The sequence below is a fragment of the Corythoichthys intestinalis genome, chromosome 22 (assembly GCF_030265065.1).
Source record: "Corythoichthys intestinalis isolate RoL2023-P3 chromosome 22, ASM3026506v1, whole genome shotgun sequence".
In the NCBI taxonomy this organism is placed as follows: Eukaryota; Metazoa; Chordata; class Actinopteri; order Syngnathiformes; family Syngnathidae; genus Corythoichthys; species Corythoichthys intestinalis.
Window position 1 is genome coordinate 16,709,848 of NC_080416.1, and position 27,211 is coordinate 16,737,058.

The following is a 27,211-nucleotide window of genomic DNA, read 5'->3' on the forward strand; positions in this document are numbered from 1 at the left end:
TGGAATGGAAGAAACATTTTGAACAGGAGGGCATTTAAGAAAATAAAATAAAATTTTAAACCCCTAAACCCTAACTTGAGGTGAGAGCATGAGAGAGTGTCATTAAAGACACCATGATTTAAACGAGATATTATCGTGTACTTACCTTGTTTTGATCCAAAGGCTCTGTGTAGCATGTCTCACCGAGTGTCAAGACACAGCTGTGAATGGCCACAGCTTGACTTTTTTGGGATTTTATGGGTGAAACACGGTAATATAACAAGGGTCGCAATGCAGAAAATGCAGATATCAAGGAGTGGTCGAGATTTTCGTTTTTTAAATATTTATCTTTTTCAACGTTTTTTTTCCCCCAATTTTTCTTTGGATGATTATTTATTATCTAAAATAATGATAAATGTAACAACTTTGAGGTTTTCCATATAAACATTCTGTGAAAAATAAGACGACAACCTCAACTAAAGTTATGGAAAAAGTTCCTATATTGCATTGCTATATTTATTGTTGAAATAAAAATAGTGCAAACATCAGTTTGTTGGTTCTAGTGCAGAATAAGTGCCAGTAAGGCTCACACACACCAATAAGGCACTTATTCTGTCTTCAATGTGTGTGTGAGTAGACAAATCCACAGATAGCGAACAAATCAGACAGATAGCGAATAAATCAGGCTCTAAAGAGAAGTCAGACGCTGGAGCAAAGTTGACCTGGCTTTACTGTGGCCGTCTTTCTCTTGACAAGAGCAATGATATTTTTTGTAAAAACTAAAAACAGCAAAACATTGAGTCAATAACATGAAATAAAGTCACAAATAACATAAAGTATACACCATGTGTCAATTTGAATAGCAACTGGTAGTACAACTTGCAAGCAATGAAATAATAACCACATTTTACCACAAATGATAACATAAAAAGTTTACACATCTGCAATATACCAGTGCTAGACAACACTCATGAATTTAAAACAAAGGAGGAATAAAACTTACAAGTGATTTAGTTATAAAAATCCGAACTTTTATATTAATATTTAAAAAAATACCCATTAAAAGAAATTAAATTGGGGGGCTGGACATCCTATCCCTTTTGTCTGTCAATGGCAGCTAAAGAGTTGAAATACGCCATTGAGCATCTTTTGATATTTAATGTTCATCTCCTCTTAGGGAAAAGCAGCAGACCTTTCTGACATAAAGCTTAAGGTAAACCCGACTCAAGTTTTAAAAATAGTTATAGTAAGTAAAGATTTTACATTACAGCCCTCTGTTTGCATCTTTTAGGACATCTGCTCAGATTGTCCAGCGGGTCCCCCTGGGCCAGCAGGTCTCCCGGGACTACCAGGAGACAAAGGACAACACGGCCCTCCTGGAAAAGATGGTCAAGATGGCTACCAAGTAGGACAGAGTCATTCGTATTCTGCTTTGTTGTTAATTTCACCTTTCCCCTAATGTAAAGTCAATGAAGAGTGTGGGTGTCTGGCTGTGTGTGCATTCATTAGGTTTAAAAACTAGGCATGAGGTCAACGGTACTAATGTGTTCTCATCAATCAATGTTCGCCCAAACACAGTCTGCATCATTAGTAGGGCCTCCTCCGGGGGCACTAGCGAGCAATTAGGGCGCGCTTAGTGTTCAGGACAAAGACTGATTGTCTGCTATGTCGTTACAGGGTGCACCGGGACTACCGGGACCTCAAGGACCACCTGGAGCGGATGGAGGGAAGGCAAGTTAACTCTTCCTTTATTTTTGCTGACACTGCCAGATGCAAATACTGTAATCTCATTTTTACTATATTTACTCACTGAGGGCGATAGACGTCCAGTGATGTAGCTTTTTTTTTTATCCTTCTGCTGTGGATTTGAATGATTTTATCATTAGTAGATGTCCAATCAATTTGAAGTGGGAGGGATGGCAGCGAATGAAAAAAAAAAAAAAAAACTTACTCCATTTTATAAACTGGAGGCAAGGAAACAGTTCTGTCATAACTGAAGTTAAATATATTATTACATCTTTAAATAAAACTGTGTGTTTATTGTTTATTGTCATCATCATCGGTATCATTGACAATTACAGATAGCATTGTGATATAATTAACCTGAAGAAAAGCGAAGAAAAGACAAGGGCTGACGGGAGAAGCCTGAGTTTATCTAGGCCCGTCCCCTTTAGACCAAGGACGCACATCATTACGTATATAATAGAGTCGATATTCCACTTTGTGTTACATGTACAGTGATTTTTTTTTTTTTTTTTCTCCCCCGAAAGTCATTGATATAACATAACACATGGGTAAAGCTGTGAATCAACTGTTTGCTCATTGGTTAGGACAAGATTGTCTGATTTGTTAAAGGAGGAATAGCCGAGGGAGGAAAACCTCTTCCACATCCTCGTTCTGCCGCGGTCAAACATATGGGCCTCCATTTCTCCCAGCCATCCTCCATAAAATCCTGACATGAGAGTATTGGCCGGATATGGGCGTTGGCTCGATGTAGGTCGCATTGTTGAGAAAAACCTGTCCATTGTCCATAGATCAGTTTAGTAACTCCATTGTACACAATTGTTACAGATTTAATCAAGGTGGACAACATTCACGTATGTCAGCACTTGAATGTTTTGTCTTTGCGACAGAACTGTTTATTAGGGAATGTTATGATTACCATTATCTTTAGCCATTGAAGTTCCTTCACTTTTGTTATTGGAACACTTTGTGGTGTCTGTGTGTCTGGCAGAACGCCTTTGTTTGACTCTAGTTCTGTTGATTTACAAAACTTGGAGGTCAATCATGGTGGCGACTAAGAATACTGTCCTTATATTTTCTTTTAAATGCTGCTAGGGACCATATGTTGGTTAATGCAGGGTCAAGAGCATTCCAGAGGCGAGCGCCTATGTCGGTAATCGAAAAAGATTTCAAGGTGGTTCTAACTTGAGCATAGGTAAACACATTGTTCCCTCTCAAATCATAAGTCGATTCCCTTTCTTGGAAGTAAATTTGTAAGTTGTACGGAAGACAATTTGTATGGGCCTTGTACATCATCTGAACAGTTTTGAAGTGTATCAAATCATAAAATTTTAAAAACTTGGATTTGATGTTGAGTTCATTTGTGTGTGCTTGTGTGCTTGTGCTGTGTGGATGATCCGAATTGCTTTTTTTTTTTTGAAGGATCAGCAGGATTTATCTTAAATTTTGAAAGTCTCCTTTTTTGATGATATTCTCGGATGATTAAGAATAAATAAAACTGCTGGTTGAGTCTTTTTGTGTTTTTAATGTCAGAAAATCCTGACATTGACACTTCACATTAAAAAGTTCTATATAGAATAAACATGTGGCGATTACCACTTTCAAGGTGTACCATGGAATGAAAACGTCAAGGTTTCAAAACTGCAAAAATTTTCCGTCATACCGTCCCGAAGGTATCAGCTATTTATTATGTCCCAAAAATGCATGGAGAAATCCCTCGCTTGCAGCTGTAAGGCACAACCCTCTACTACCGGTTGTTGCTCAGTGTCAGTGAGACAGCTGTGCTACACGATGGTTGGAGGAGGTGAAACTCCTGAACTTTTTCCTCCATCAAAGAAAACGAATCGCTTGTATGGGAATAATTCGGTTACAGAAAAGTTACAGATGGCCACGCCTTACAGGAAGATTGCCAACCGACGTGTATGCATGTTTGCGGAGGGTGGCTGCCGAGGAGGCAATACCTCCAATATGATTTCACATTTATACATATATAAAGGTTGGTAAACACTGTCACGAACGTTTCCCACCAGTTACGAGAGTTAACTCCAGCGTGTTTAGTGTGTCTAGTGGTGGTAAAACATGGTGTTTTTTCTTTCTGGCAACTGTCTGTGTTGAGAAAGAGAGTGTGTGTATAATGTAAACACGATACGAGTCATACACACATCTTGTTTACGGAAAATATTTCAATTATTTTTGTTCTGATGGTAATAATATTGAGCTGCATTTATTTTAATTAGAATATTTTGTTATTTTTGTAAATTTATTTAAACTTAACATTATACCTATGTTTCAATTTGCTAATATGTTTTGAAAAATAAAAATCCTGTTCAATCGATTTTTTTAAAAACCCAAATAAAGTAACACATTTTAAAGCTGTAATTACAATAACGTGATAACATGAAACAGTGATATTTTTGCTCAAGGTTCTCATACCGTCAGAATATCGTACATGCCCAATAAGGAGTTACTTTTAAAATAATTCCTGGATGTTTTCAAATATCCAAACATTTGTATGTAAGCTACTTTGTGACTTATAATACATAGTGTCTGAAAAGTGTTATTTTTGGTTATTAATCATTTGCAACAACAACAACAAAAAAAAACAATGCATTTTTTTATCTAATTAATTCTCTCAGGGACTTAAAGGCGATCGTGGAACTTCCGGAATGCCTGGAGATAAAGGAGAAAAAGTAGGCACACAAATTATTCATCATCTCAATATTTGGCAAATGTCATGTTTGAATCATTTCTTCTTTACTTAACAGGGTCACCCTGGACCTCCAGGTCATCCTGGCCCTGCTGGAATGATGGGTGCAGCGGTAAATTTCTCTCTCTCTCTCTCTTTTTTTTTTTTTTTTTTTTACATTATAGTTTCTAATGCAAGCTCCAAATAGTCTCAGATGCGGCACTTATTTGCCCAATTTGACAACATTTTCTTCTCGGTCAGGGTAATGATGGACAACCTGGTCCTCCTGGTCCACAAGGACCTCCTGGAGAGAAGGTAAACATTCATTCAATCTGTCTTGCATTTACTGTTGTCATTGTGAGTATTAATTTTAATGACATTGTTTTTAACAGGGCAAAGAGGGCCTCAAAGGAATCCAGGGTCCTCCAGGTCTACCTGGTTTGATCGTAAGAATAACTTTCCAGCATCAGTGTTCACATTCACCTGTAGTGTAATGATCAACTTACTCTACACTTCTTCAGGGTCCACCTGGAAAAATAGGAAAAGACGGCATGCAAGGCGAACAAGGAGAACCAGTAAGTAGAAAAGTTTTGCCATATTTTTCTGTTTGTATCTAGCTCAAACTGTTTCTGATTCCAGGGCAAACAAGGTGAACCTGGACCACTTGGAAACCCTGGTCTGCGGGGACTTCCAGTAAGTTGATTTATGTTTAACTGACCAGAGAGGTAGTTGCAGCCAGTTCACAACAATATCTCTTGCTGTTCAGGGCTTCAAGGGCCACAGAGGAGAACCCGGTTCTCCCGGTTCAAAGGTAAGAAAAGTTATCGCGATTGAAGTGAAGCTAGTACTCGTCATAGATGATGCAAACGCTCAGTATTTTTGGATCTACAAACTCATACATCACAAATTACAATTATGACAATTCCTACATACCATCAAGATAAAACAAGAAGGCGGTAAACACTCAGGTGACTTGAAGTTCTGCTCTGAGACCCCCATTTTGGCCAATTTTTAAAATTGTTCTATATGCATGTGTGATAGATCATTGGAAAGCTCATTAAAAAAGGGTTTTGGACACCCATCCTGGCACAGAATAAATAACAAACACTTCTACATGATCCTCCTTTGTCTACTCAAGTCTTTGATAATTAATATTAATACACTAAGACATGTGGGTGGATGTACACTAGTAAAGGAAATTGGTATGTGACTTAGGCTTTATGATTTAAGTATTTAATGTATCTAATACATCGATATCATCCCATCATAAGCAATCCAAACGGCAACCTGGGTTGAAAAGATAATGGATAGCACGCTAGTCAGTTAGCCTACTGCGTCCATAATTCTCGCACTAGGGTTCTACTGCAATGCATGTCTTTTTTTGGCTTTTTCCGGTAACTCGAGGAGTGAGCATGAGCGTGCATCATTAAAGGCATGGTGATTTTAACAAGATATTATCACGTACTTACCCTGTTTTGATCCAAAAACTCCATGTAGCATGTATCACGGAGTGTCAAAACACAGCTGTGAATGGCCACAGCTGGACTTTGTGGGAATTTTATGGTTGATACACGGTAATATAACAAGGGTCACAATGCATAAAATGCAGATATCAAGGAGTGGTCTAGATTTTCTTTTTCAAATCTTTACCTTTTTCAACATTTTTTTTGATGATTAATAATCATCTAAAATCATGATAACTATAACAACTTCAAGGTTTTCCAAATAAACATTCTGTGAAAACTTCAACTAAAGTTATGGAAAAAGCTCCTATATTGCATTGCTATATTTATTGTTGAAATAAAAATAGTGGAAAGATCAGTTTTTTGGTTCTAGTGCAAACATCAGTTTTTTGGTTCTAGTGCAGAATAAGTGCCAATAAGGCGAACAGATCAGGCTCTAAAGAGAAGTCAGATGCTGGAGCAAAGTTGACTTGACTTTACTGTGGCCATCTTTCTCTTGACAAGACCAATGATATTTTTTTGTAAAACTAAAAACAGCAAAACATTGAGTTAATACCATGAAATAAAGTAAAAAATAACGCAAAGTATACACCATGTGTCAATTTGAATAGCAACGGGTAGTACAAGCAAGCAATGAAATAATAACCACGTTTGACCACAAATGATAACAAAACAAAGTATAAACATCTACAATATACTACACAACACTCATGAATATAAAACAAAGGAAGAATTAAACTTCAAGCGATGTAGTTATAAAAATCCGAACTTTTATATTAATATTCAACGTGGAAGTCACGGACAAAACAGAGTGGTCGGGATTTTCTTTTTCAAATATTTACCCTTTTAAACTTTTTTTTTTTTTTTCTTTGTTTGGATCGATTATTTATTATCCAAAATATTGGTGAAAATGCAACAATAACAAAAAAAAAAAAAAAAAAAAAACAATTAAGCGATAGTTATGAGGTAGATATCCGTGACCTATTTACAGATGTATTTTTCTTCATCGTGATGTAATTTGTTTTAAAAGTAAAAATAATTTTTTAAAGTCTTTTTTTTTTTTTTTTTTAACTAGATATTAGACATCACTTAATGAATCTAAGCTAATAATGATAGACATTTTGAACAATAAATATAATTACTTCTTTTTATGGCTGGGTTGAAACAAAAGCGGTTGTGAAGTGTGCGTAAACAGGGGTCTCCAGGGTAAAACGGACTAATTAAGAATAGTCCGGGGCCATAATGCGCCATGAAACTGCTATGGCAGCATATACATATATTGTTCTATCAAACACAACAGTTCTTTTGGCTTAAAATGCAGCAGTTTATTTTAAAGAGGGGTGCAAGAGCAGAAACTCCTTTTTTGAGCCTTGTGTGTTTTTTCCGCCCTAGCTTATAAATTATAGGTATAAATAGATATAGACAGTATCTCACATTTACAGTACAAAGCTTTAGCCAGACTGAACACATAAGGTAAGTACATTCATAGGTAATTTATATATGTACTTTGCATTTATTATGTATACGATTAAATATTCAGTATACAAGACATTGAGGATGTTATTTTATGTGTCAAACAGGGGGAAGATGGAAAAGCTGGAGCACCTGGTCGTGATGGCAAACCTGGAAAAGAGGTACGGTTTATTTATATTTTTCAATAAAGGATGTGTCTCTCATGACTAGAAACATGTGGCATAGCAGGTGCTGGAGTTCCCTCCTGGAAAAATAAAGACGGTTGCATGAATATATATATCTTTGTTCATCCCAGCTAGGCTGTATAGTTGAGATATGGTTAATATTGCACCGTAGAAAATCCTAGACTGTTATAAATACAGAAAGCACTATTCAGGGTGGAGCATTGTGTCCCATCGTCTTCTGAAATTAAACCCAGTGATGATTAAAACAAGCTTGGAGCAGAATGCCAAAGTAACATTTAATCATGTCTATTTATTTACTCAATAGCAGTATACAGTGGGGAGAACAAGTATTTGATACACAGTCAATGGGAAAACCCATTGGCAGTGTATCAAATAATTGTTTTCCCCACTGTAATATATTACACTGCAGGAGATTGCTTTATTAGAAGAGTTTTGTCCCATTTATCATCAAAAAGGGATCAACTTTTGACCCATCTGCCTTCACTGCTAAAGGCTAGAACACCTTGATTCTTCCATGTGTATATTTCTAAGCTTTTGCTTTGTTATGGCAGGGTCCAAAGGGGCCTCCGGGACCAGAGGGACTCGTTGGAGCAAGAGGAGAGCCAGTGAGCATGAACACACGACTCAGCAAAGTGTCATGTCAAGCAGAATGGAAATGGAAATGAGTCCATCACTTCCTTTCTCTCTCTTTTTTTTTCCTTCCCAGGGCAAACAGGGTGAACCAGGCCCGTCGGGCAAAGCAGGTCTCCCAGGAACTCCAGTGAGTTATATGGTGCTACTCCAGAATATGCCAGTTGCGGGAATATAAATTTCATTCAGCAACAACAATATCATCATCTTCAAAAGCTACACTGTCACTATAAACAGTTTGATTGATGTTGATGTTGGAAAACGGGGGGAAAAAATGAGAATGGAAATAATGTTTGCAACAAAACATCCTTGTACAACTTATACTGAAATGGAGCTTTGAAGTATATAAAATGTAATAATTTATAACCAATTACCGTAATTTTCGGACGATAAGACGCAACTTTTTTCCCCTCATTTTGAATCCTGTGGCTTACAGTCCAGTGCGGCTTATTTGTTGATTTATTTGGGTTCACAGGCAACACTTTATTTGACAGCGGCGTTGTAACACTGCCATAAGGCTGTCATAATTATGATATGACCTTATCATAGGCATAAATGAATGCTTATTACAGATGTCATTAAGTGTCATCCGGCAAATTATGTCACTCCATTTGTGTCAAGCTCGGATCTTTTCCACCCATTAAAAAGTTAGATAATTTGCCGGATGACACAAAATGACATCTGTCATAAGCATTCATTAATGCTCATGGCAGTGTCATGTCATAATTATGATAGCTTTCTGACAGTATTATGCACCGCTGTCATATACAACAGCACTGACAGTAACTGGAACAGTAACTGAAGAAATAATTAGCACAGAACAATGAATTTTGATTGTTATTTACATCTGTAGCGCTGCAATGCAAGCTAGGAGGCATGTCGGACGACAAGATTGTTGACAGAAGGTGGCAGAAGAAGTTGACTGTCTCCCCCAAAGGAGCAGTGATGGCCGAATAAAGCTTTTTGAAACAATTAAGCTTTACAGCCAATTGGTTCAAAGCTTCATTTGTTCTTATGACAGTCTTAGGATGACACTTTTAAATTATTTTATACATATATATTTAAAAATTATAGTTATCGCATAATATCTTTGGTGTAACTATTAAGCTTGAGAACGATAAACCGATACGACCGGATATCTGGTTTTACAGGCGAGCGATACGGCTGTATTGATACTAACCATTCGACAGTAAATAGCCAGTAAATCTTAGATGTATCGATAGTACGACAAGGACACGGCTGACGCGAATGTAAAAACTGGTTATCAGCGTCCATACCATTGCTTTACTAATTTTATATACCAAGCAATGTGTAAATGAATGACACACAATTAGCCTGTACTTCAATAATGCTGCACAGTGCCTTCCCTCTGTTCGACCCGAAGGATCGCCGCACTTCAAGTGAGAGAGCCTACATCACATAACATGAACAGCCACCACTCACAGTCTTGGTTGCCTCAACTTCCCATCATGCATTTCGATCGTGACGGGCGTGTCATAACTATGCCAGAGCAAACGAAACCACAGTTCGCGCAGGCTAAAACAATGGACAAGTAACACGAGCGCGATCGCCAGCTTGCCAGGCGGAAGTTACGAATTACAGCGATTGATTTTCAACTCACGTCGGACTTTGAAGTGAAGACGGCAGCCAGATTTGTATGGGACAGAGATCGTGAGTTTCTAACCCTGAAAAATAACCCACTACAATGGCACGACCTGCTGGAGATATTGTTTCCACAAAATGCAGTCTACTTAAACATGAACATGTGGATCAGTTGATATTCCTCAAGAAAAATCTGCCCTTCAAAAAAGGACAGTGATGAGGACTAAAAATGTGGAAGCACCGGCATAAGTGAATGACTTTGCTGTGTATAAGGTTAGAATAATGATTATTGACCTATCTGGCTAAAATGCCATGTTTTTATTCCCCCAATTATACCAGAGGTAGAGAATAATAGCTTTATGCTTTATTTATTATTTATTTATTATTATAACACTAGCAGGTTTAATTATTTTTTTTCTAGTGCTCCTGCATATAATTTTAGTTTGTAAGATGTTTACGTTGAAAGGTTGCACTTAAATTATCTACCTCTTGTGTTCAAAACGCCAGGAAATACAGAGATTGAATTACTGCACTTTATTGTTATCTGTCACTGGAGTTTTATTTTATTATCAATCCCAGCCAACAAAATGATGGTCATCTAGTTGACCTCATTTTTTTTTCATGTCTCAGAAATAAAAATACATTGGTATGAACTTTTGTTGTTTAATTTTGCTTGTAGAAATTTGGTCTTTTTTATCTGTTTAAAATACTGTATGAACAAACAACAAATGTTTGCTATCGTATCGTTTTCACACTGTATCAAACCGTATCGTTCTTAAACTTTATCTAATCGCTCTGCCTTAAAAATGTATCGTTTTTTTAATCGAGTCATAACCTGTGCATCTAGATACATATTGAATCGGCTTTATTCCAGAGATTCCCAACCCTAGTAACTATGGTATCCCATAATACAGTGAGGACAGCTTTGGCTTATAGTCCAGTGCGGCTTATCTATGAACTAATGCCGTTTTTGTGTCAGATTTGGTGGGTGGCGGCTTATAGTCAGAAAATTACGGTATGCTGTTATATTTGATGGGAATTTCTGTAGTTTTTGCATGTTCTATTTTGTTCGTTTTCAATCTTGAATTCCCATTTAAAAGTTTCACATTATACATCTTAAGGTAAATCTCCTCATGGCAGACTGAGGACTCGCTCAGTGACTGTCGCTTACTTGCAGCACTCATCTATTCAATGTGCCACCCGAGTCCTCTTAAAGCTTCTGAAGCCTCTGCTCTCTGTGTAATTGAGTGATTTCACACTCAAATGATGTCAGTCCACTTGTATAAGGAGTGTGGGGTGATACAAGGACCAGGCCATGAACACTGGAGCGTAGAAAGGCGACTGCAGGTCTTCAGGCTGATAAATGGTTACTCGGGAGGAGGTGGCGTGCGGATGGGTGGTATAGCAGATAATCAGAAATGTCCTCGAGGAGGGAAGAGGGAAGGAAGCCGAGAGGTTAAAGGAGGATAGTGTGTAGTAGAGTAGAGACGGGATTGTACAATAACCAAATAATGTCAAGTCTTTGTTACATATAGTGATTCCAACATTCTCTAATTGTATAATCCACTCTGGTCCTTGGCCCTTAAAAATATTTTAATCCATTACAGCTAAATAAAATAAATCTGACAGAAAAGATTGCTTTATGAGATTTTGATCCTCAGTACTGCACCACGTTGCTTAGAACGCTAAGCTAAATGTTAATCTTGCTGAATCCTCCCTAAGGAGCAGGCTTTTTGGAGTACGCTCAAGGATGAGAAAGAATATATTTTGTGTGTGATTAACGGCCATGTTTTTCTCCATCGTTCAGGGTGCAAGAGGAGAAAGGGGAGAGGCCGGCAATCCAGGATTACCAGGCTTCAGTGGGCCTAAAGGGCCTCCGGTAAGTGCTTGTTGGTTAAAAAGGTTTACAGATTTATACCTCTCTAATTTTGACATTTATCCTGATTTCCAGGGTCCACCTGGTCCAGTTGGTCCAGAAGGGAAACAGGTAGCTACTGTAAAATCACTTATATCATTAAATAGAACAGTAGTCTCAATTATGTTTTTTTTTTTTTTGCGGTGTTTTGTAGGGAATGACAGGCCGAGTGGGCGATCGTGGCATTAAGGGGGACAAAGTAAGTACGCGAACGTAATTTCATGCAAAGTGCTCTGCTGAAAAACCTAACTTGCAAATGTTCTTATCTAATTCAGGGTGACTCAGGCATAAAAGGAGACAAAGGACAATCAGGAGAGCCAGGTATTCCAGGAAATACAGGACCACCTGGCAGAAAGGGCCACACTGGGATGATGGGTATGTCAGGACCACCAGGTGAAACTGGTGCTCCTGGTCCACAAGGACCTTCCGGGAACCCTGGAATTCCAGGCCCGAGGGTGAGTCCTTGAAACAATTTTACTGTGCATGCACAATATAGTGGAAATAATTTTGTCATCGAGGGACATTGACATCTTTCCAGGGGGAGTCCGTATCAATGGAGCATATGAGAAGGCTCATCCAGGAGGAATTGTCAAAACAGCTGGACGGTGGGGCACTGGCACCACTCGGGTTCTTTTCATACATGAAGGGTTTCATCTAGTGTTGTTTTTGGCAGCCATTTTAATTTTCGTCTAAGTCTTTTGGATGAAAATACTTATTTATTAGTCTTAGTCATATTTTAGTTATTTCAAAAGTGTTCATCTTCGTCTAGTTTGTCAACCAAAACTCAGACAAATTTCGTCAAGTTTTCTTCGACAATTCTCAAAATGTTTTCGTTTATAAACTTCAAAAGTTTTAGTCCATGAATAAATAAATTGAAGGTTTCCAACAATTTCGAATGAACATGACCGACGAGCACATAACTGTAGAGTCTACAAGGTTATCACCATTTTCATGAAGATATTATACACTCAGCAGGACAGCAGCACATTATTTGCAGTTAATTAAACTCACCTGGAGTCCACGAACTGGATGTAAAATGTTTTCCAAGAGTTTAAGAAGACACCGAGTCAGCGCGCTAAATGCAAATGCTAACGCGAACGCTATGCTAACACTACAAGTTAGTTTAGTACGTGATGATCACTTAGCACAGACCTTTAAAGGCTAAGGCAACATGGCATATCTACCCAAGATAAAAAAGCTAAACTTACCAAGCAGCACTTGACACATATGTTTCACAAAGGAAGCATGGAATGGGCACAGGCTTACTAAGTGTGTGTGTGGGGCGGGAGGCACAGCACATCACATGAGTGACACGGCCAAGCACTGCTAAACTGCGTTCTAACTACACAAACAATAAGAAAATATCACACATTGTGAATTTATGACAAAAACTACCGCGAATTTTCATCTCGTTCTCGTGTCGTCAGACGACAACTGGCATCCATCTCATTACGTTTTCAGCGCGTGATCGTGACGTCATCGTCATGAAAAAATTGTTTGTTGACGAAAACAACACTGGTTTCATCAAATGTACTTGAAAACGCTTTTTGTGTTTCCAGCTAAAATGGCCTACCTAATGGCTCAGATACAACCAGCCCACGTTAAGAGCTCCGCAGGACGACCAGGACCACCTGGTCCTCCTGGTAAAGATGGCCTCCCTGGACGACCTGGCCCACCAGGTGAACCGGGCATACCTGGACTGAATGGAGGCGAAGGATCGAGGGGACCCATGGGGCCTAAAGGTAGCGACGTCAATGCTTTTCAATAGGACTGTGTAAGAATTGGTGGTGATTCCAATTGGGATTTGAGTGAGCATGGAAAAGCAATCAGCAAATTTTTGGACTTGAATCAGAAAGAGTCTTGTTGCGTATATTGTCAAAACTTGAATGTAAGAATGACGAATGTATGTGGGATATGCAATGTTTTGTGTGGAATCAGGCACTTTCAAACAAGACACCTGGAAGATTGTGGGCTGGAATGTGAATAGCCAGCTAATGAGCCTTAAATTAAACTGTTAAACAGTCAGTCAATAAAGCCCATCCGGGCAGTGTATCAACGATTCTGTCGTTACTTTGCTGTTGGCCTCTCACTCACTCATAGCGAGAAACAAAGCGAGTGCCAACACGGGTCTCCAAAGAGAGAGACTTCTACCCTTCTAGCTTAGCTATAGCAATCAAGGATGAAGCTGGTCCCAGCCGACAAGGACGGATTTACGGGATCAAAATGAACAAAGCCCAACTCAGCGAGGGATCCTGGTTGAAGTAAGCCATTTTCAACTAAACAACTTTTCCGAAGGGAGAAGCAGCAGCCAACACGCAACTGCATACTTTTCGGTGAAATGCACTTTAAGCACCATAGGGTGTAGAGAAAGTGCTATACAGGCTCACAAAACTGAGCATGGATTAACCATTCGAAAGGTGTTTGATACTGTCAACTCAAATATCTGAATCGGGATTACGGATACGAGTCCCAGCTTCTCGCGCATGTATAGTGGCTCACACGGTTGACGTGCCACAAGCATGTGATTGTTTCCTAGCAATGACCACAGATGGGAATGATCATCTGTCACACCGTACCCTATGATTGCTTGGTAACCAATCCAGGGTGTAGTATGCCTTTTACCACCAGGCATAGGCATACTCGTTTTGACTTTCAATTGCCCCTTTCAGACATACGCTCAACTCCGGTTAAATCCCGGGATTTAAACGGGAAGCCCCTATGTCTGAAACAAATTTCCCGGGTCGACTGACAAGGAGATGACACGGACATTAACCGGGTCGTGTCCTAGTATAATGTCTAGGACTTACCTGGGACGCAGCTTGTGTGAAAGCTGCCGTTTAATTCTCGGGTCACAGCACGAAGGCTGATGGCAAGGCAAGGCAAATTTATTTGTATAGCACAATGCAACACAAGTCAATTCAAAGTGCTTTACATCACATGAAGGTCATAATCACATTAAGAATGTTAATACACAGCAAATCGAAACAGGAAAGAAAATCATACATGCACAATAAATTGAAATCGGAAATGGAAATAAAGCAGAAAAGAAATAAAAAGCAAATAGCTTGAAATTTGAAATAGACAGTTATGGACATGCTGTGATAAACAAAAGCATTTTTGCCCTGATTTTAAGAAGCTAACAGTTTTAGCGCACTTCAGACCTTCAGTTAATTTGTTCCAGAGATGAATAGCACAATAACTAAATGCTGCCTCACCCTGCTTGGTTCTTGTACTTGGAACACAAAGGAGACTGGTTCCAGACATGTTTCTTGTACTTGGAACATATAGGAGACCAGTTCCAGACGACCTTAGGGGTCTAGATGTTTCATAGGGATCCAACAAATCACGCATGTATTATGGTCCAAGGCCATCAAGTGTTTTGTAGACGAGCAGTAGTATTTTATAGTCTATCCTTTGACTCACAGGAAGCCAGTGTAACGATTTCAAAACTGATGTAATGTGGTCCAATTTCCTTGTATTTGTAAGGACTCTGGTAGCAGCATTCTGTACTAGCTGCAGCTTCCTGACTGATTTTTTATCAAGACCTGTAAATATACCGTTGCAATAGTCCAATCTACTGAAAATGAATGCATGCATAAATTTTTCCATGTCTTGTTGAGTCAGAAGCCCCTTAATTCTGGCTATATTTTTTTAGGTTGTAATAAGCAGATTTAGTGATGGACTTTAGATGGCTATCAAATTTTAGGTCTGAGTCAATAATTAAGGCAAGATTTCTGACTTGATTTGTAGCTGTAAGTGACATTGTGCTAAGGTGCGTGCTTATCTTCGATCTTTCCTTTTTTTAGCCCAAGAATGATCACTTCTGTCTTCTCCACATTTAGCTGGAGAAAATTCTGCCACATCCATTTATTGATTTGATGAGTGTGTTTACTCAGAGAGACTAAGGGACCATAATCATGTGAGGGACACAGAAATGTAGAGGTGTGTGTCATCTGCATAGGTGTGATTGGAGATGTCATACTGTTCCATGATCTGAGCTCGGGGAAGCATATAGATGTTAAATAAGAGTGGTCCAAGAATGAACCCTTGAGGGACTCCACACAGGAATTTGGTTCGTTCTAACTGATGGTTTCCGATTGACGCACAGAAATCCCAATCATGACGTAAATATCATGGTGGGCAGATCGTCATTTCCTTTTTCTTCGCAGTAAGACCAAAATCGGTAAACAAACATCGCAATTATCAACATGGCAAAACGGAAAGATAGCAAAATTTAACTGGAAACATATCAAAATTAAATTACTACTGGATCTTGGAGCCGAGGAAGAGACAGTCCACCGTCTATCTTTGGAAATGTGTCGTTTATTTTGTTGCCGATGCCGACCAAAAATGACGTAATGTTCGGGTTATAAAATCCCGCCCCTCGCACTCCCCCCACAGAGATTGCTGAGTCACCAACACGGGCCAAGTCTGAAAGTGTCCAACCCGGGTAATTCCGGGTACATCTCCCCATGTCTGAAAGCCGTGACACTGTTAATCCTGCATTACCTTACACAGGAATTTAGCGGCATATAAGTCTGAAAGGGGCTAATGTGTTGTTAGTACAATCAATATGTTGGTTGGTAGCAGTTTCTGGTCATCAGAAACTGTGATTCTTGTCATAGCCAACATGGGCAAACCTGTCTCGGTATGTGTGGTTGGTCTTTATGACTTGGCATGATGCACTAATGCTATTGTTCTTTCCAGGTGAAACGGGGACTAAAGGAGACAAGGGAGATAATGGGATTGGTGAAAGAGGAGAGCAAGGCCCTCCGGGTGCAATTGGTAATAACGACAAACAAAACTTTCTATTTTACATTGTGTTATTGGATTTGTAGGCTAAAGTGTTTTATTGTACATTACAGGTCCAGCTGGTATCCCTGGTTATGGCAAAGATGGAAGCCCAGGACAAGCTGGAGCTCAAGGGGAGCCAGGAAACCCCGGCCCACACGGTCCACCTGGCCCTCCGGGACCTCCTGGGCAATGTGACCCATCCCAATGTGCCTACTATGCCAGCCTTGCCAACAGACCTCACACCAAAAATGTCAAGGGAACTTAAACAATTTTTTTCAAGAAGGCACCAAGATCTTGACGAAGAGCTGTATTTATGAACATTGTGGTGTCTGAATCCAGAACATTTCGAGGGTAAATAACCTCACTTTTGGAGGACTGAAGCAATACGTGTGGATGGTCATTAATTGCTTTCTTTTTTTCTTTTTTTGGGGTATGATGCTTATAATTTCGGGGGATTGGACTCTGGGAACTTTTTCAGATGGAACGGGTGGTAAAGAGGGCAGCTAATTATGTTTTTCTGACTTGCATGCTTCCTGTAAAATATATCAGGAGACAAGACGAATAATGCAGGTCCCTCCAGGTATGTCAAGCTTTAATTTTTATCTCAGTGTCAGTTGCTAGATCGGCCGCTGGTCAGTCTGTTGGGTAATTGCTTGGTATAGGGGTTATTGATTTCTTGATAGTAGTTGAGTGGGGAGCTTTGGGAAGCCATGTTTTGTTTCTTAGTCAGTATTACAAATGATTGTTTATGGGAGTGTGTGTGTTTTGTGTTTCTTATGTAGCCCCAACTGGGATCATTCTGCCCAGTTTGCCAAATATAGAGGTGAGTTGTAGCACCCTCTTTTTGATTAAATTAAGCTTTAACGATGGAATAAACCTACGGCCATGCAACTCGCCTCACGCTCTCCCAAATCATTGATTTGAGCATCTCTACCTCTGGGAGAGAATGATAGGATTTCATTTTCAAATGTAGTTCACCACGTTAAAAAAAAAAAAATCGCAACTGCAAAAGATTTTGCACATTAATTAAAAATGAATGAAATTTCAAGTTTCATTTTTATTTAAGATGAATAACGAGCAACATTCGTTCTTGCAAAAAAATTTAAAGGCCCATTGCTTGAAAGCAATTTCTTTTGATCCACTTTATGACTCATGGGTGAGTCTTATTAAGAGCGTTCATGAACAGGCCAAGTGAGCTAATTCATTCGTCCCTTAGTATATTGTTATATTGTCAAATGTGCTAGTCATCAACAATTTATGGGGTTGTCTGATTTAAATGTATTCTATTTGACATCCTTTTGAAGAATGAACAATTATAAAAAAAAAAAAAAAAGTAAAAAATAAACCTGAAATGCTCTCTGTAGAGCGATCGTTATTGTATTTTATTTCATTGAGATAATGCATAGCTTAAAAATAAATGATCCCTTATTCCATGTCTATTATCCGTTTCAGCTTTAATCTGGAAGATCAAATCATAAAAATATTCCTCTTTTGTTCTCTAATTTGACAATTGGAAGTCCATTTATTCCGTACCGCAATATATTCTGTTATTATCTGGGGAACATGGTGCTAAAGTGTTTTTAAAACGATGTCATATTGTAAGTACTTCAAAGAGTTATGTAATGTACTGTACTATAAAGATTGGAATAAATTAATCTCAAACCAGAATTCGAGACTTTTTTTTTAATGTGAAGACACTACAACTAATTTATTTAGTAATACAGTGGTATAAAAAAGTATCTCATCCTTTCGGAATTTCTCACATTTCTGCATAAAATCACCATCAAATGTGATCAGATCTTTGTCAAAATCACACAGATGTAAAAACAGTGCCTGCTTTAACTGGAACCAACCAAACATTCATGTTTTTTTTTCATATCTTAATGAGGATAGCATGCAAACAAAGACAGAAGGGGGAAAAATAAGTAAGTGAACCCTCTACCTAAGGAGACTTAAAGAGCAATTGAAACCAATTTTTACCAAACAATTTAAGTCAGGTGAGTGCCCAATCACTGATGAGTCGTTTAAAGCTGCCCGCTACAAAAACACACACCTTGTAAGAATTGTCTAGATGAGAAGCATTGTCTGCTCGGTCAAAAGAGCTGTCTGAAGACCTAAGATCAAGGATTGTTGATTTGTATAAAGCTGAGAAAGGATACAAAACCATCTGTAAATTCTGCATGTTTATCAATCGACAGTCAGAGAAGTTGTCTACAAATGGAGAGAGTTAGGCACTGTTGCTTATCTCCTAAGCAGTGGCCATCCACCAAAGATAACACCAAAAGTTCAGCGCAGAATACTCAGAGGTAAAAAAGAACCCTAGACTGCCTGCTAGAGACTAATAGAAATCACTGGCACAGTCCAATATCTTTGTGTACACATCAGCTATTGGAGGACTCCATGCAGGAAGCCACTGCTCTCTAAAAAAAACATTGTTGCTCGTTTAATGTTTGCAAAAAGGCACTTGGACACTCCACAGAAGGTTTGGCAAAATATTTTGTGGACTAATGAAACCAAACTAGAATTTTTTGGGAGTAACACACAACGTCATGTGTGGAGGAAAAATGGAACAGCTCACCAACATCAACACCTCATCCCCACCGTGAAGCATGTTAGTGGGAGCATCATGATTTGGGACTGTTTTGCTACCTCAGGGCCTGGACAACTTGCAATTATTCATGGAAGAATGAGAAGTGGAATGGAATGGAAGTTTATCAGGATGTTTTGCAGGAAAACCTGAGGCTGTCGGTCAGATCGTTGAAGCTAAAAACAGGATGGATGCTGCAACATGACAATGATCCAAAACACAGAAGTAAATCAACTTCAGAATGGTTTCAGAAGAACAAAATACATGTTCTGGAGTGGCCAAGTCAAAGTCCAGACTTGAACCTCATTGAGATGCTTTGGCATGACCTAAAGACAGTTATTCATACCAGAAATCCCAGGAATCTGACTGAACTACAGAAATTTTGTATAGAAGAATGGGCCAAGATGAGTTCTGATCGATGTGCCAGTCTAATCTGCAGTTACAGGAAGCATCTGGCTGAAGTCATTGCTGCCAAAGGGGGGCTCACAAAATATTAAATGTGATGGTTCACTTACTTATTTTCCCCCATTCTGTCATTTTTTGCATACTATTCTCATTAAAATATGAAAACCTGTAAATGTTTGGGTGGTTTTAGTTAAAGCAGACACTGTTTTTTCATCTGTGTGATTTTGACAAAGATCAGATCACATTTGATGGTAATTTTATGCAGAAATGTGAAAAATTCCAAAAGGTTCAGGTACTTTTTCATACCACTGTATATCATCACTTGGAGCATTACCATAGGGGATTGTAGTTCATGGTTTATACTTCTATACAGACTGGTTGTAGGTAGGATGAGCTAGTTCTTGAGGTGGTTTAACAGGTGAAATAATTATATTTGATCCGATGTTTGCAGTTTGCATGCACAGGGTACAATATTGACTTTCTTTTTGTCTGGGCAACACAGAATGACAACCTCACTAATCTTTTAAGGGACATTTGGTGCAATAAGGGGCTGTTTCACTGCAGGGATATCATTTTATGTTATTGTGCCAATACAATAATGTTTTTAATTGCTGCTTCAGGACAAAAAAAGGCTCGTCATTTCGCTGGCAAGGTATGCAACACTTCCAAAACATATCAATTTATTACAATGTTTGAAAAAGAACATTGCTATGATGTTTACTGTAATGATTCTACATCAACAAGCACATTTTAGCCGTGGGTCTGCACTTCAAGTGAAATCTTTTGAAGTTTTGTCTTGAGAGCAAAAGCACCAAAAGGTAATACTACTAAAGTCTCCTCCTAACTGGTTTTTAATTGGACTGAAACTCAGTGGGTCCAAACCCTGTCGAGAGCTGTAAAAGAACATGTCAAAGTTTCTGTGAGCTTATTAAGAATGAAATGATGCATGTAGTCAAAATTAAGTCTTTTCTATTTTACAGTTTGTTCATAACTGTTTTGTTAAAGAAACTAAATTCAGAAGCTTGTTCTTGGGAGCTTCTTTTTAGTAGGTACACACCTTCTGGTGAGCTTACTTTACAGTCACCCACAAGTCCAAATGTCTATACAGTTTCTACAGTTGTCCCGTGTCTTATTTCCCTTTGTGTCGCTAACATCCGCAGTTCCAATGTCGTCTCCAGAAGAATACCAAAACTGGACTTGTGGACCACCCAAGAAACTCCGTCACTTGAAGGTTGAAGATCTGAGTGTGCCAAATGAGCTGTGGTGTCTCACTTTTTTTTGTAAACTGACGACTTCTTTCCGCTGTACATAAAGAGTGGTGGTGGATTTCGGCTTATACAGGTTGATGGATCACAAAGACCTGGTGGACCAGGGGAACCCTTTAGGCCAGCTGTGCCAGGGATACCGGGGCTTCCTTGTTCACCACGTTCTCCGTCCTTGCCATCCTTGCCGATGCCAGGAGCACCCGGGACACCTAATGTGGTGTGATTATTTAAATTAAAAAAAAGAGTCTGTTGTTTTGCATCTTAACATGTCAACAGTTGTTTTACCTGGTGCACCTGGTAATCCTGCACTTCCTTTGATTCCAACACCATCCTCACCCTTATCGCCTTTATCACCCTTAGATCCAGGATCACCTACAGAAAGGAAGCTATTTGATAGCTGGGCACTTGCAAAAGGTCCCAAAATCTACACTCTGACCTGAGAATGTTGGTTATTTCAGGAGCAATTTATGTCAAACTGACCTTTCTTTCCAGGTGCTCCCGGCATCCCAAAGAAACCAGGATGGCCTTTAGCACCCATCGGCCCTTGAGCTCCTGGAATTCCTGGTGCTCCATCTGCTCCAGCAGGGCCAGGTGGCCCAGCTACTCCTGGTACACCAGGGGCTCCTAGGGCAGCAGGCCTTTTCAGGAAATCTTTCATGAATTCTTCTAATTGTTCTGCATTGGAAAGAGAAAGCGCAAGTAAATTTGTTCTACTATTTTAAGTCAAAGTGCATCGACTTTACCTTCAACAACAGCTGAACACATTTCCCGAAGCTTTTCATCACTCACTTTTGGGCCCTGGAAGTTCAATAATAATCATTCAATTTTTTATATATGCATTGAGAGCAGATTATGGCAATGGTAGCAGGTAAAACACTTACAGGTAGACCTCTGGGACCCGGTGCTCCAGGTAATCCTGGCTCTCCTTCCAAACCTCGGGCACCCATTGGACCGGCCAAACCTTCATGTCCCGGTTGACCTGGTCTTCCTTCAGCTCCGGTTGCTCCTCTCATGCCCTTTGATCCATGCTGAGTAAGAAAGTGTACCTCAATTACATTCTGACATTATCAACCGCTGTAAGTCCAATTTAAATACGGGCTATTTTTTTTTCTATGGTTCTCCAATGATGATAAGCAGTAAGATAACAATTGCACCTCTCCTCTAACTCCAGGAATACCAGGTGGGCCCTGAAAGACACAACCAAGAGAAGAGGTATGTTTAAATTGTCCTGAAATCTTACATTAAGTAAAATATCGTTGTTCCAGTTAGACATGAGCCGACTACTGGTTTCAAGTTATACCGTGGTATGAAACATCACGGTTTCAAAACTGCTACAATTTTCCGTTATACCGTCTTTACGGTAGTGGCTTTTTTTATGTCCCAAAAATGCAGGGGGAAATCCCCCGCTTGCAGCTGCAAGGTTCAACCCTCCCCCACCGGTTGTTGCTCAGTGTCAGTGAGTCAGCTGTGCTACACGATGGCTGGAGGAGGTGAAACTCCTGAACTTCCCCCCCTCCATCGAAGAAAACAAAATTGCTTTTATGGGAATACTTCAGCTACAGAAATGTTACAGACGGCCGCGGCTTAGAGGAGGAGGGACAACTGACATGTGAAACATGTTTGCGGAGGGTGGCTGCCAAGAAGGCAGGACCTCCATTATGATTTCGCATTTATACAAAATTAAAGGTTAGTAAACACTGTCATGAACATTTCCCACCAGCTACGAGAGAGCGTGTTTAGTTTGTCTAGCATAGGTAAAACATATGGTGTTTTTTTTCTCTCTGGCAAATGTCTGTGTTGAGAAAGAAAGCGTGCGTATAATGTAAGGATGATACGAGTTATACAAGTGTGCTTTTTATGGAAAATGATTTAACTATTTTTGTTCTGATGGCATCCGCGACCCTCGTGAGGAAAAGCGGCATGGAAAATGAATGAATGAATGAATGTTCTGATGGCAATGAAGTTGATCTGTGGCTGTGGGTTTACGCTCACCAAAAGGACTACTGCATTTATTTTCATTTAATTTAGAATATTTCTGTTATTTTTTTGTAATTTTTAAAAATTTATTTTAACCCAACATGTGTAATGCTGCAACGATTAATCGATTAACTCGAGTAATTCGATTGGAAAAAAGCTTTGAATCAAATTTTGCTGCTTTAATTCGTCGTTTAATTAGAGTGGTGTTGTAATGGTTTGTTTCGAAAATTTCTCTATTTAGTTTTATTGATTTGGGTGGATACACTGCCCTGTAGTGGCAGCAGTTAATATGACATAATTTATTTAACATGGCTAAATCCTGCTGCTCCCTGTTAAGACCAATATAAGTTAAGTTTTTGTTTGAGCTAAAATATTTTTTTAATGCATTCGTAATTTAGTTAATAGGTACATTTAGTTTTTTGTGGAAACGTGAACAATTTGTTTAGAGCATTGTTCAAAAAAAGTATTTTATGGCATTTACGCTTGCAGACTTTTGCTATGCAAGTTAGCCAACTTTTTTTTTTTTCTCGTTTATTATTATGACAAAGCAGCGAACAGGAAGGTGTTATACAACTTTTCGTTCGTATACTTAGATCCTCATTTATTTATTTTTTGATACTGTTTGAGGCTAAGCTCAAGTGTTTTAATTTATTTTGAAATGAAAGTGCATTTCTGCATACTTTGAAGAAACACTCAGGGAATTTTATTTTGTATTCACATTTAATGCTATTTTGAAAGTGCAATCTTAGCTAACCGATGTTTTAAATCTCCTAAAATGTATTCTGCAACGCATTAAATGTTCCTCATCCGATTACTCGATTATTCAAACTAATTAGTTGATAGATTAATCGACTACAAAGATAATCGATAGCTGCAGCCCTACTTAAGTTCCAATTTGCTAATATGTTTTAAAAAATAAAAATCATTGCAAAACCGTGATACTGTGAAACCGTGGAATTTTTGCTCAATCTTATCATACCGTCAGAATTTCATACCGTCACATGCCTAGTTCCAATACAAATACATACCTGGTCTCCCTTGACACCAGGATCTCCAGGAACACCTGTATTACCCTAGTAACAAAATAATTTAAAAAATGACATAATATATTCATTAAATAGGAATAATAATGTTTCTTGAGAACAGTAGACATACCAAACTTCCCTTTGGTCCTTCTGGTCCCATTGGTCCCTGTAGACAGCATACTAATTAGTCTATTTGACTCATGTTTGCTCAAGGACATTTTCTGGAAGTAGAATGTTGTATAACCTGATCTCCCTTGTGCCCAGTGTGACCTTTCATTCCTTTCCCCCCAGTGCTGCCCTTTTCTCCCTTTTCACCCTGTTGAGGATCGGTTCAAAACAATTCTAAACCAGTCTGCTCATTTATCATTTGAACATCACTCTGATATAGCCCCAAATGATATTAAAAGGTGTCACCTCAATGCCTGGCGGCCCTGCAGGCCCAACTGGCCCTTGTTTCCCAGTTTCACCCTTAAAACAAATCACATATTTAATGCTAAGCCTGAAATAATATACATAAAAAAGGTAAGTAAATATCCACACACAGTTGACCCTTTGTCTCCTGGTTTTCCATCTTCTCCAGGTATTCCAGCCTCACCCTGTACAAATGCGTGAATTAATATATTGAACAAAAAGTGTTACATTTTTAAAGGTTCCATTCAATGAAGCTCACAGTTTTTCCGGGAAGTCCAATAGGCCCTGGAAGTCCCTCAGCACCGCTATCACCCTAAAGATAATCATAATAGTCAATGCATATTTTAGAAACATGATTTAGTCAACATAAAACAAAAGTATACCTTTTCACCACGAGGTCCAATTACTCCCTGCTTGCCCGGAAGACCCTAAAGAGATAAAAGATGATAAAATTACCATCAAAATGCGTTTAGAGACATTTATAGAAACTACAATACTTCCTATAGAGTCATAATAATAATGTACACGAATTGTTCTGAATGCAATAAATATTTATGGGACTTACAGGAATACCCACAACTCCTCTGACACCGACTGTTCCAGAGGGACCAGGTTCTCCCTGTTTAGTAAATTCACAATTTATGTTGACACGCAAAAAAATCTTTTTGAAAATATGATTAGTCATTTAAAGCTGAAAAGTCACCTTAGCACCATCAACTCCAGGAATTCCATTTATTCCATCTTTGCCTGACGCTCCCTGTTATGCCCGACCACACAGGTCAAACAAAGAACAAGTGGTTGTAAGTGCTTTGTTAAAAATGCAACAGCAGAATATCCATAAATTTTTGAAAACCAATCAATTCAACTTACAACATCTCCTTTTTCTCCCTGAATGCCCTGCTCCCCCTGAGGTCCTATTGCGCCCTAATAAACATGGCCCGATCATACATTCCAAAATTTGAAATGATATTCTATTATTTAACATGTTGAATTGGAATACTCACTTCATCACCTTTGGGTCCCTCCAAACCTTGACGTCCCCGCAGCCCTTCCACACCCTGAGGTTAAAAATGTACATTCATAGTCAATGCCAGAGAACATTAAAGGCGTAAATGCACAACATGATTGCTTACAGGAGCTCCGGGTGGGCCGGTGGGTCCAGGCATGCCATTGAAACCTGGCGGACCCTATAACAGACTCGGCATTAATTGAGACTTAAATAAGTGATTAGATAAGCAGGAACCTTAGCACAATGTCACTTACAGCTCCAAATCAAGTCAGAAACCTTGGTGTAATTATTGACTCAGACCTAAAATTTGATCGCCATCTAAAGTCCGTCACTAAATCTGTTTATTACCACCTAAAAAATATAGCCAGAATTAAGGGGCTTCTGACTCAACAAGACATGGAAAAACTTATACATGCATTCATTTTCAGCAGATTGGACTATTGCAACGGTATATTTACAGGTCTTGATAAAAAATCAGTCAGGAAGGTCCAGCTAGTACAGAATGCTGCAGCCAGAGTCCTCACAAATACAAGGAAACTGGACCACATTACACCGGTTTTGAAATCGCTACACTGGCTTTCATTGAGTCAGAGGATAGACTATAAAATACTGCTGCTCGTCTACAAAACACTTATTGGCCTTGGACCAAAATACATGCGTGATTTGTTAGATTCATATGAAACATCGAGACCCCTAAGGTCGTCTGGAACCGGTCTTCTGCATGTTCCAAGAACAAGAACCAAGCAGGGTGAGGCAGCTTTTAGTTATTATGCTCCTCACCTCTGGTTACCTGAAGGTCTGAAGTATGCTCAAACTGTTAGCACCTTTAAATCAGGGCTAAAAACGCTTTTCTTTAGCACTGCATATCCTTAACTGTCTATATATTTCAATCTATTTGCTTTCTATTCCTCTTGTGCTTATCTCAATTGCTGATTTCAATTATTAGCAGGAGTAGTAGTATTTGTTTTATTTTTCATTTATTTTTTATTCTATTCGTGATTAAATTCGATTTATATGTATAATTTCCTATTTCGCTTGTCTTTGTTTTTACGATCTATTGATTTTAATGTGGATTTTTATGATCTTCATGTGATGTAAAGCACTTTGAATTGCCTTGTGTTGAATTGTGCTGGATAAATAAATTTGCCTTGCCGTGCCTATAACAGACTCGGCATTAATTAAGACTTAAATAAGTGATTACACTGGTCTACAAGCAAAATGCTTCCTGGATAAAAGTAGTGAGACTTAATTAAATTTGGGTCACTAAAAAGGAAAAATGAGGTCGAAAGTGTCAATTGGCTCTAGTTTTTGAGATACAGTATCTGACCGAAATATTAAAGTCCAAGCAATTTAGGAATGCAATTGAAATGGAAATGGTTATTTCTGGGTAAATACCTGACTACCTAAAAAATTGATCAAAATGCATCAATGTGGACACATTTCATAAGCAGTGACACATACTAATACATCTATTTTGTATCAAAGGTAGCAACTTGTAAAACGGATCTTATATATTACACCAATTATCTTTGTAATCAAACTTTAACATTAAATATCTTGAATACTTTAGCCAACAAGCACTCAAATCTATAATTTTCCTAACCATATTACCACAGCAAGTACGATTTAACCAGTGGCAGAACAAATGTGAACTGGACACACTCAAGTAGAAAACCTCAGTGTCAGGATCAGCGATAAAACAGCATAGACTAGGATGCCGACATACTCACACTCACAAGGGATTCACAAAAAAATGGTTTCTAGACCACATGGCTGACTTGTGTACACTCCACCCCTCCCAATCAGTTATTTTTCAGACTTAACCCGCCCCCTCCTTTCCTTGGTCATCAGGCTCCCCGCATGGTGTCAACCGGAAATACAACTAGCTAACAATTGCACCAACATATTCATAGTTAGTGTAGGCGTTCAATGTGTTTCTTGTTTTTGTTTGTGCTTCTTCTTTCTCTCTCTCCTTCTTTTCTTCTGTTCCCCCATAACCCCTTCCTGTTCACTGTTTTCTCCTAAAAAAATGAGGTATGTTGAATGATTACAATGGGAGTGT

The 27,211-nt window shown here is 38.8% G+C and overlaps 2 protein-coding genes across 5 annotated transcripts in view; one reads left to right on the forward strand and one right to left on the reverse strand.

Moving 5' to 3' along the window:
* The window catches only part of col22a1 (collagen, type XXII, alpha 1), a 75,327-nt gene extending 58,075 nt beyond the window's left edge, over nt 1-17,252 (forward strand). For all 4 annotated transcript variants that reach the window (XM_057828464.1, XM_057828463.1, XM_057828465.1 and 1 more), the window contains 21 exons: nt 1,157-1,192; nt 1,271-1,384; nt 1,657-1,710; nt 4,359-4,412; nt 4,488-4,541; nt 4,670-4,723; nt 4,801-4,854; nt 4,930-4,983; nt 5,048-5,101; nt 5,175-5,219; nt 7,452-7,505; nt 8,081-8,134; nt 8,236-8,289; nt 11,569-11,640; nt 11,713-11,748; nt 11,831-11,875; nt 11,952-12,131; nt 12,215-12,281; nt 13,236-13,418; nt 16,384-16,461; nt 16,542-17,252. In XM_057828464.1, the coding sequence (XP_057684447.1) occupies nt 1,157-1,192; nt 1,271-1,384; nt 1,657-1,710; nt 4,359-4,412; nt 4,488-4,541; nt 4,670-4,723; nt 4,801-4,854; nt 4,930-4,983; nt 5,048-5,101; nt 5,175-5,219; nt 7,452-7,505; nt 8,081-8,134; nt 8,236-8,289; nt 11,569-11,640; nt 11,713-11,748; nt 11,831-11,875; nt 11,952-12,131; nt 12,215-12,281; nt 13,236-13,418; nt 16,384-16,461; nt 16,542-16,735 (1,590 nt within the window). In that variant the 3' untranslated portion in view covers nt 16,736-17,252. The remainder of the gene's footprint in view (nt 1-1,156; nt 1,193-1,270; nt 1,385-1,656; nt 1,711-4,358; nt 4,413-4,487; nt 4,542-4,669; nt 4,724-4,800; nt 4,855-4,929; nt 4,984-5,047; nt 5,102-5,174; nt 5,220-7,451; nt 7,506-8,080; nt 8,135-8,235; nt 8,290-11,568; nt 11,641-11,712; nt 11,749-11,830; nt 11,876-11,951; nt 12,132-12,214; nt 12,282-13,235; nt 13,419-16,383; nt 16,462-16,541) is intronic.
* A 3,059-nt stretch (nt 17,253-20,311) lies between these two features.
* Nucleotides 20,312-27,211, reverse strand: part of LOC130910979 (collagen alpha-1(IX) chain) — a 28,991-nt gene continuing 22,091 nt past the window's right edge. Inside the window, exons 20-37 of the mRNA XM_057828667.1 lie at nt 25,274-25,327; nt 25,145-25,198; nt 25,011-25,064; nt 24,844-24,897; nt 24,706-24,759; nt 24,524-24,568; nt 24,400-24,453; nt 24,272-24,325; nt 24,144-24,197; nt 23,974-24,045; nt 23,860-23,895; nt 23,733-23,777; nt 21,882-21,914; nt 21,609-21,755; nt 21,471-21,525; nt 21,208-21,402; nt 21,013-21,099; nt 20,312-20,936 (exon numbers count right to left, since the gene is read on the reverse strand). Of these exons, the coding sequence (XP_057684650.1) occupies nt 20,731-20,936; nt 21,013-21,099; nt 21,208-21,402; nt 21,471-21,525; nt 21,609-21,755; nt 21,882-21,914; nt 23,733-23,777; nt 23,860-23,895; nt 23,974-24,045; nt 24,144-24,197; nt 24,272-24,325; nt 24,400-24,453; nt 24,524-24,568; nt 24,706-24,759; nt 24,844-24,897; nt 25,011-25,064; nt 25,145-25,198; nt 25,274-25,327 (1,353 nt within the window). The 3' untranslated portion in view covers nt 20,312-20,730. The remainder of the gene's footprint in view (nt 20,937-21,012; nt 21,100-21,207; nt 21,403-21,470; nt 21,526-21,608; nt 21,756-21,881; nt 21,915-23,732; nt 23,778-23,859; nt 23,896-23,973; nt 24,046-24,143; nt 24,198-24,271; nt 24,326-24,399; nt 24,454-24,523; nt 24,569-24,705; nt 24,760-24,843; nt 24,898-25,010; nt 25,065-25,144; nt 25,199-25,273; nt 25,328-27,211) is intronic.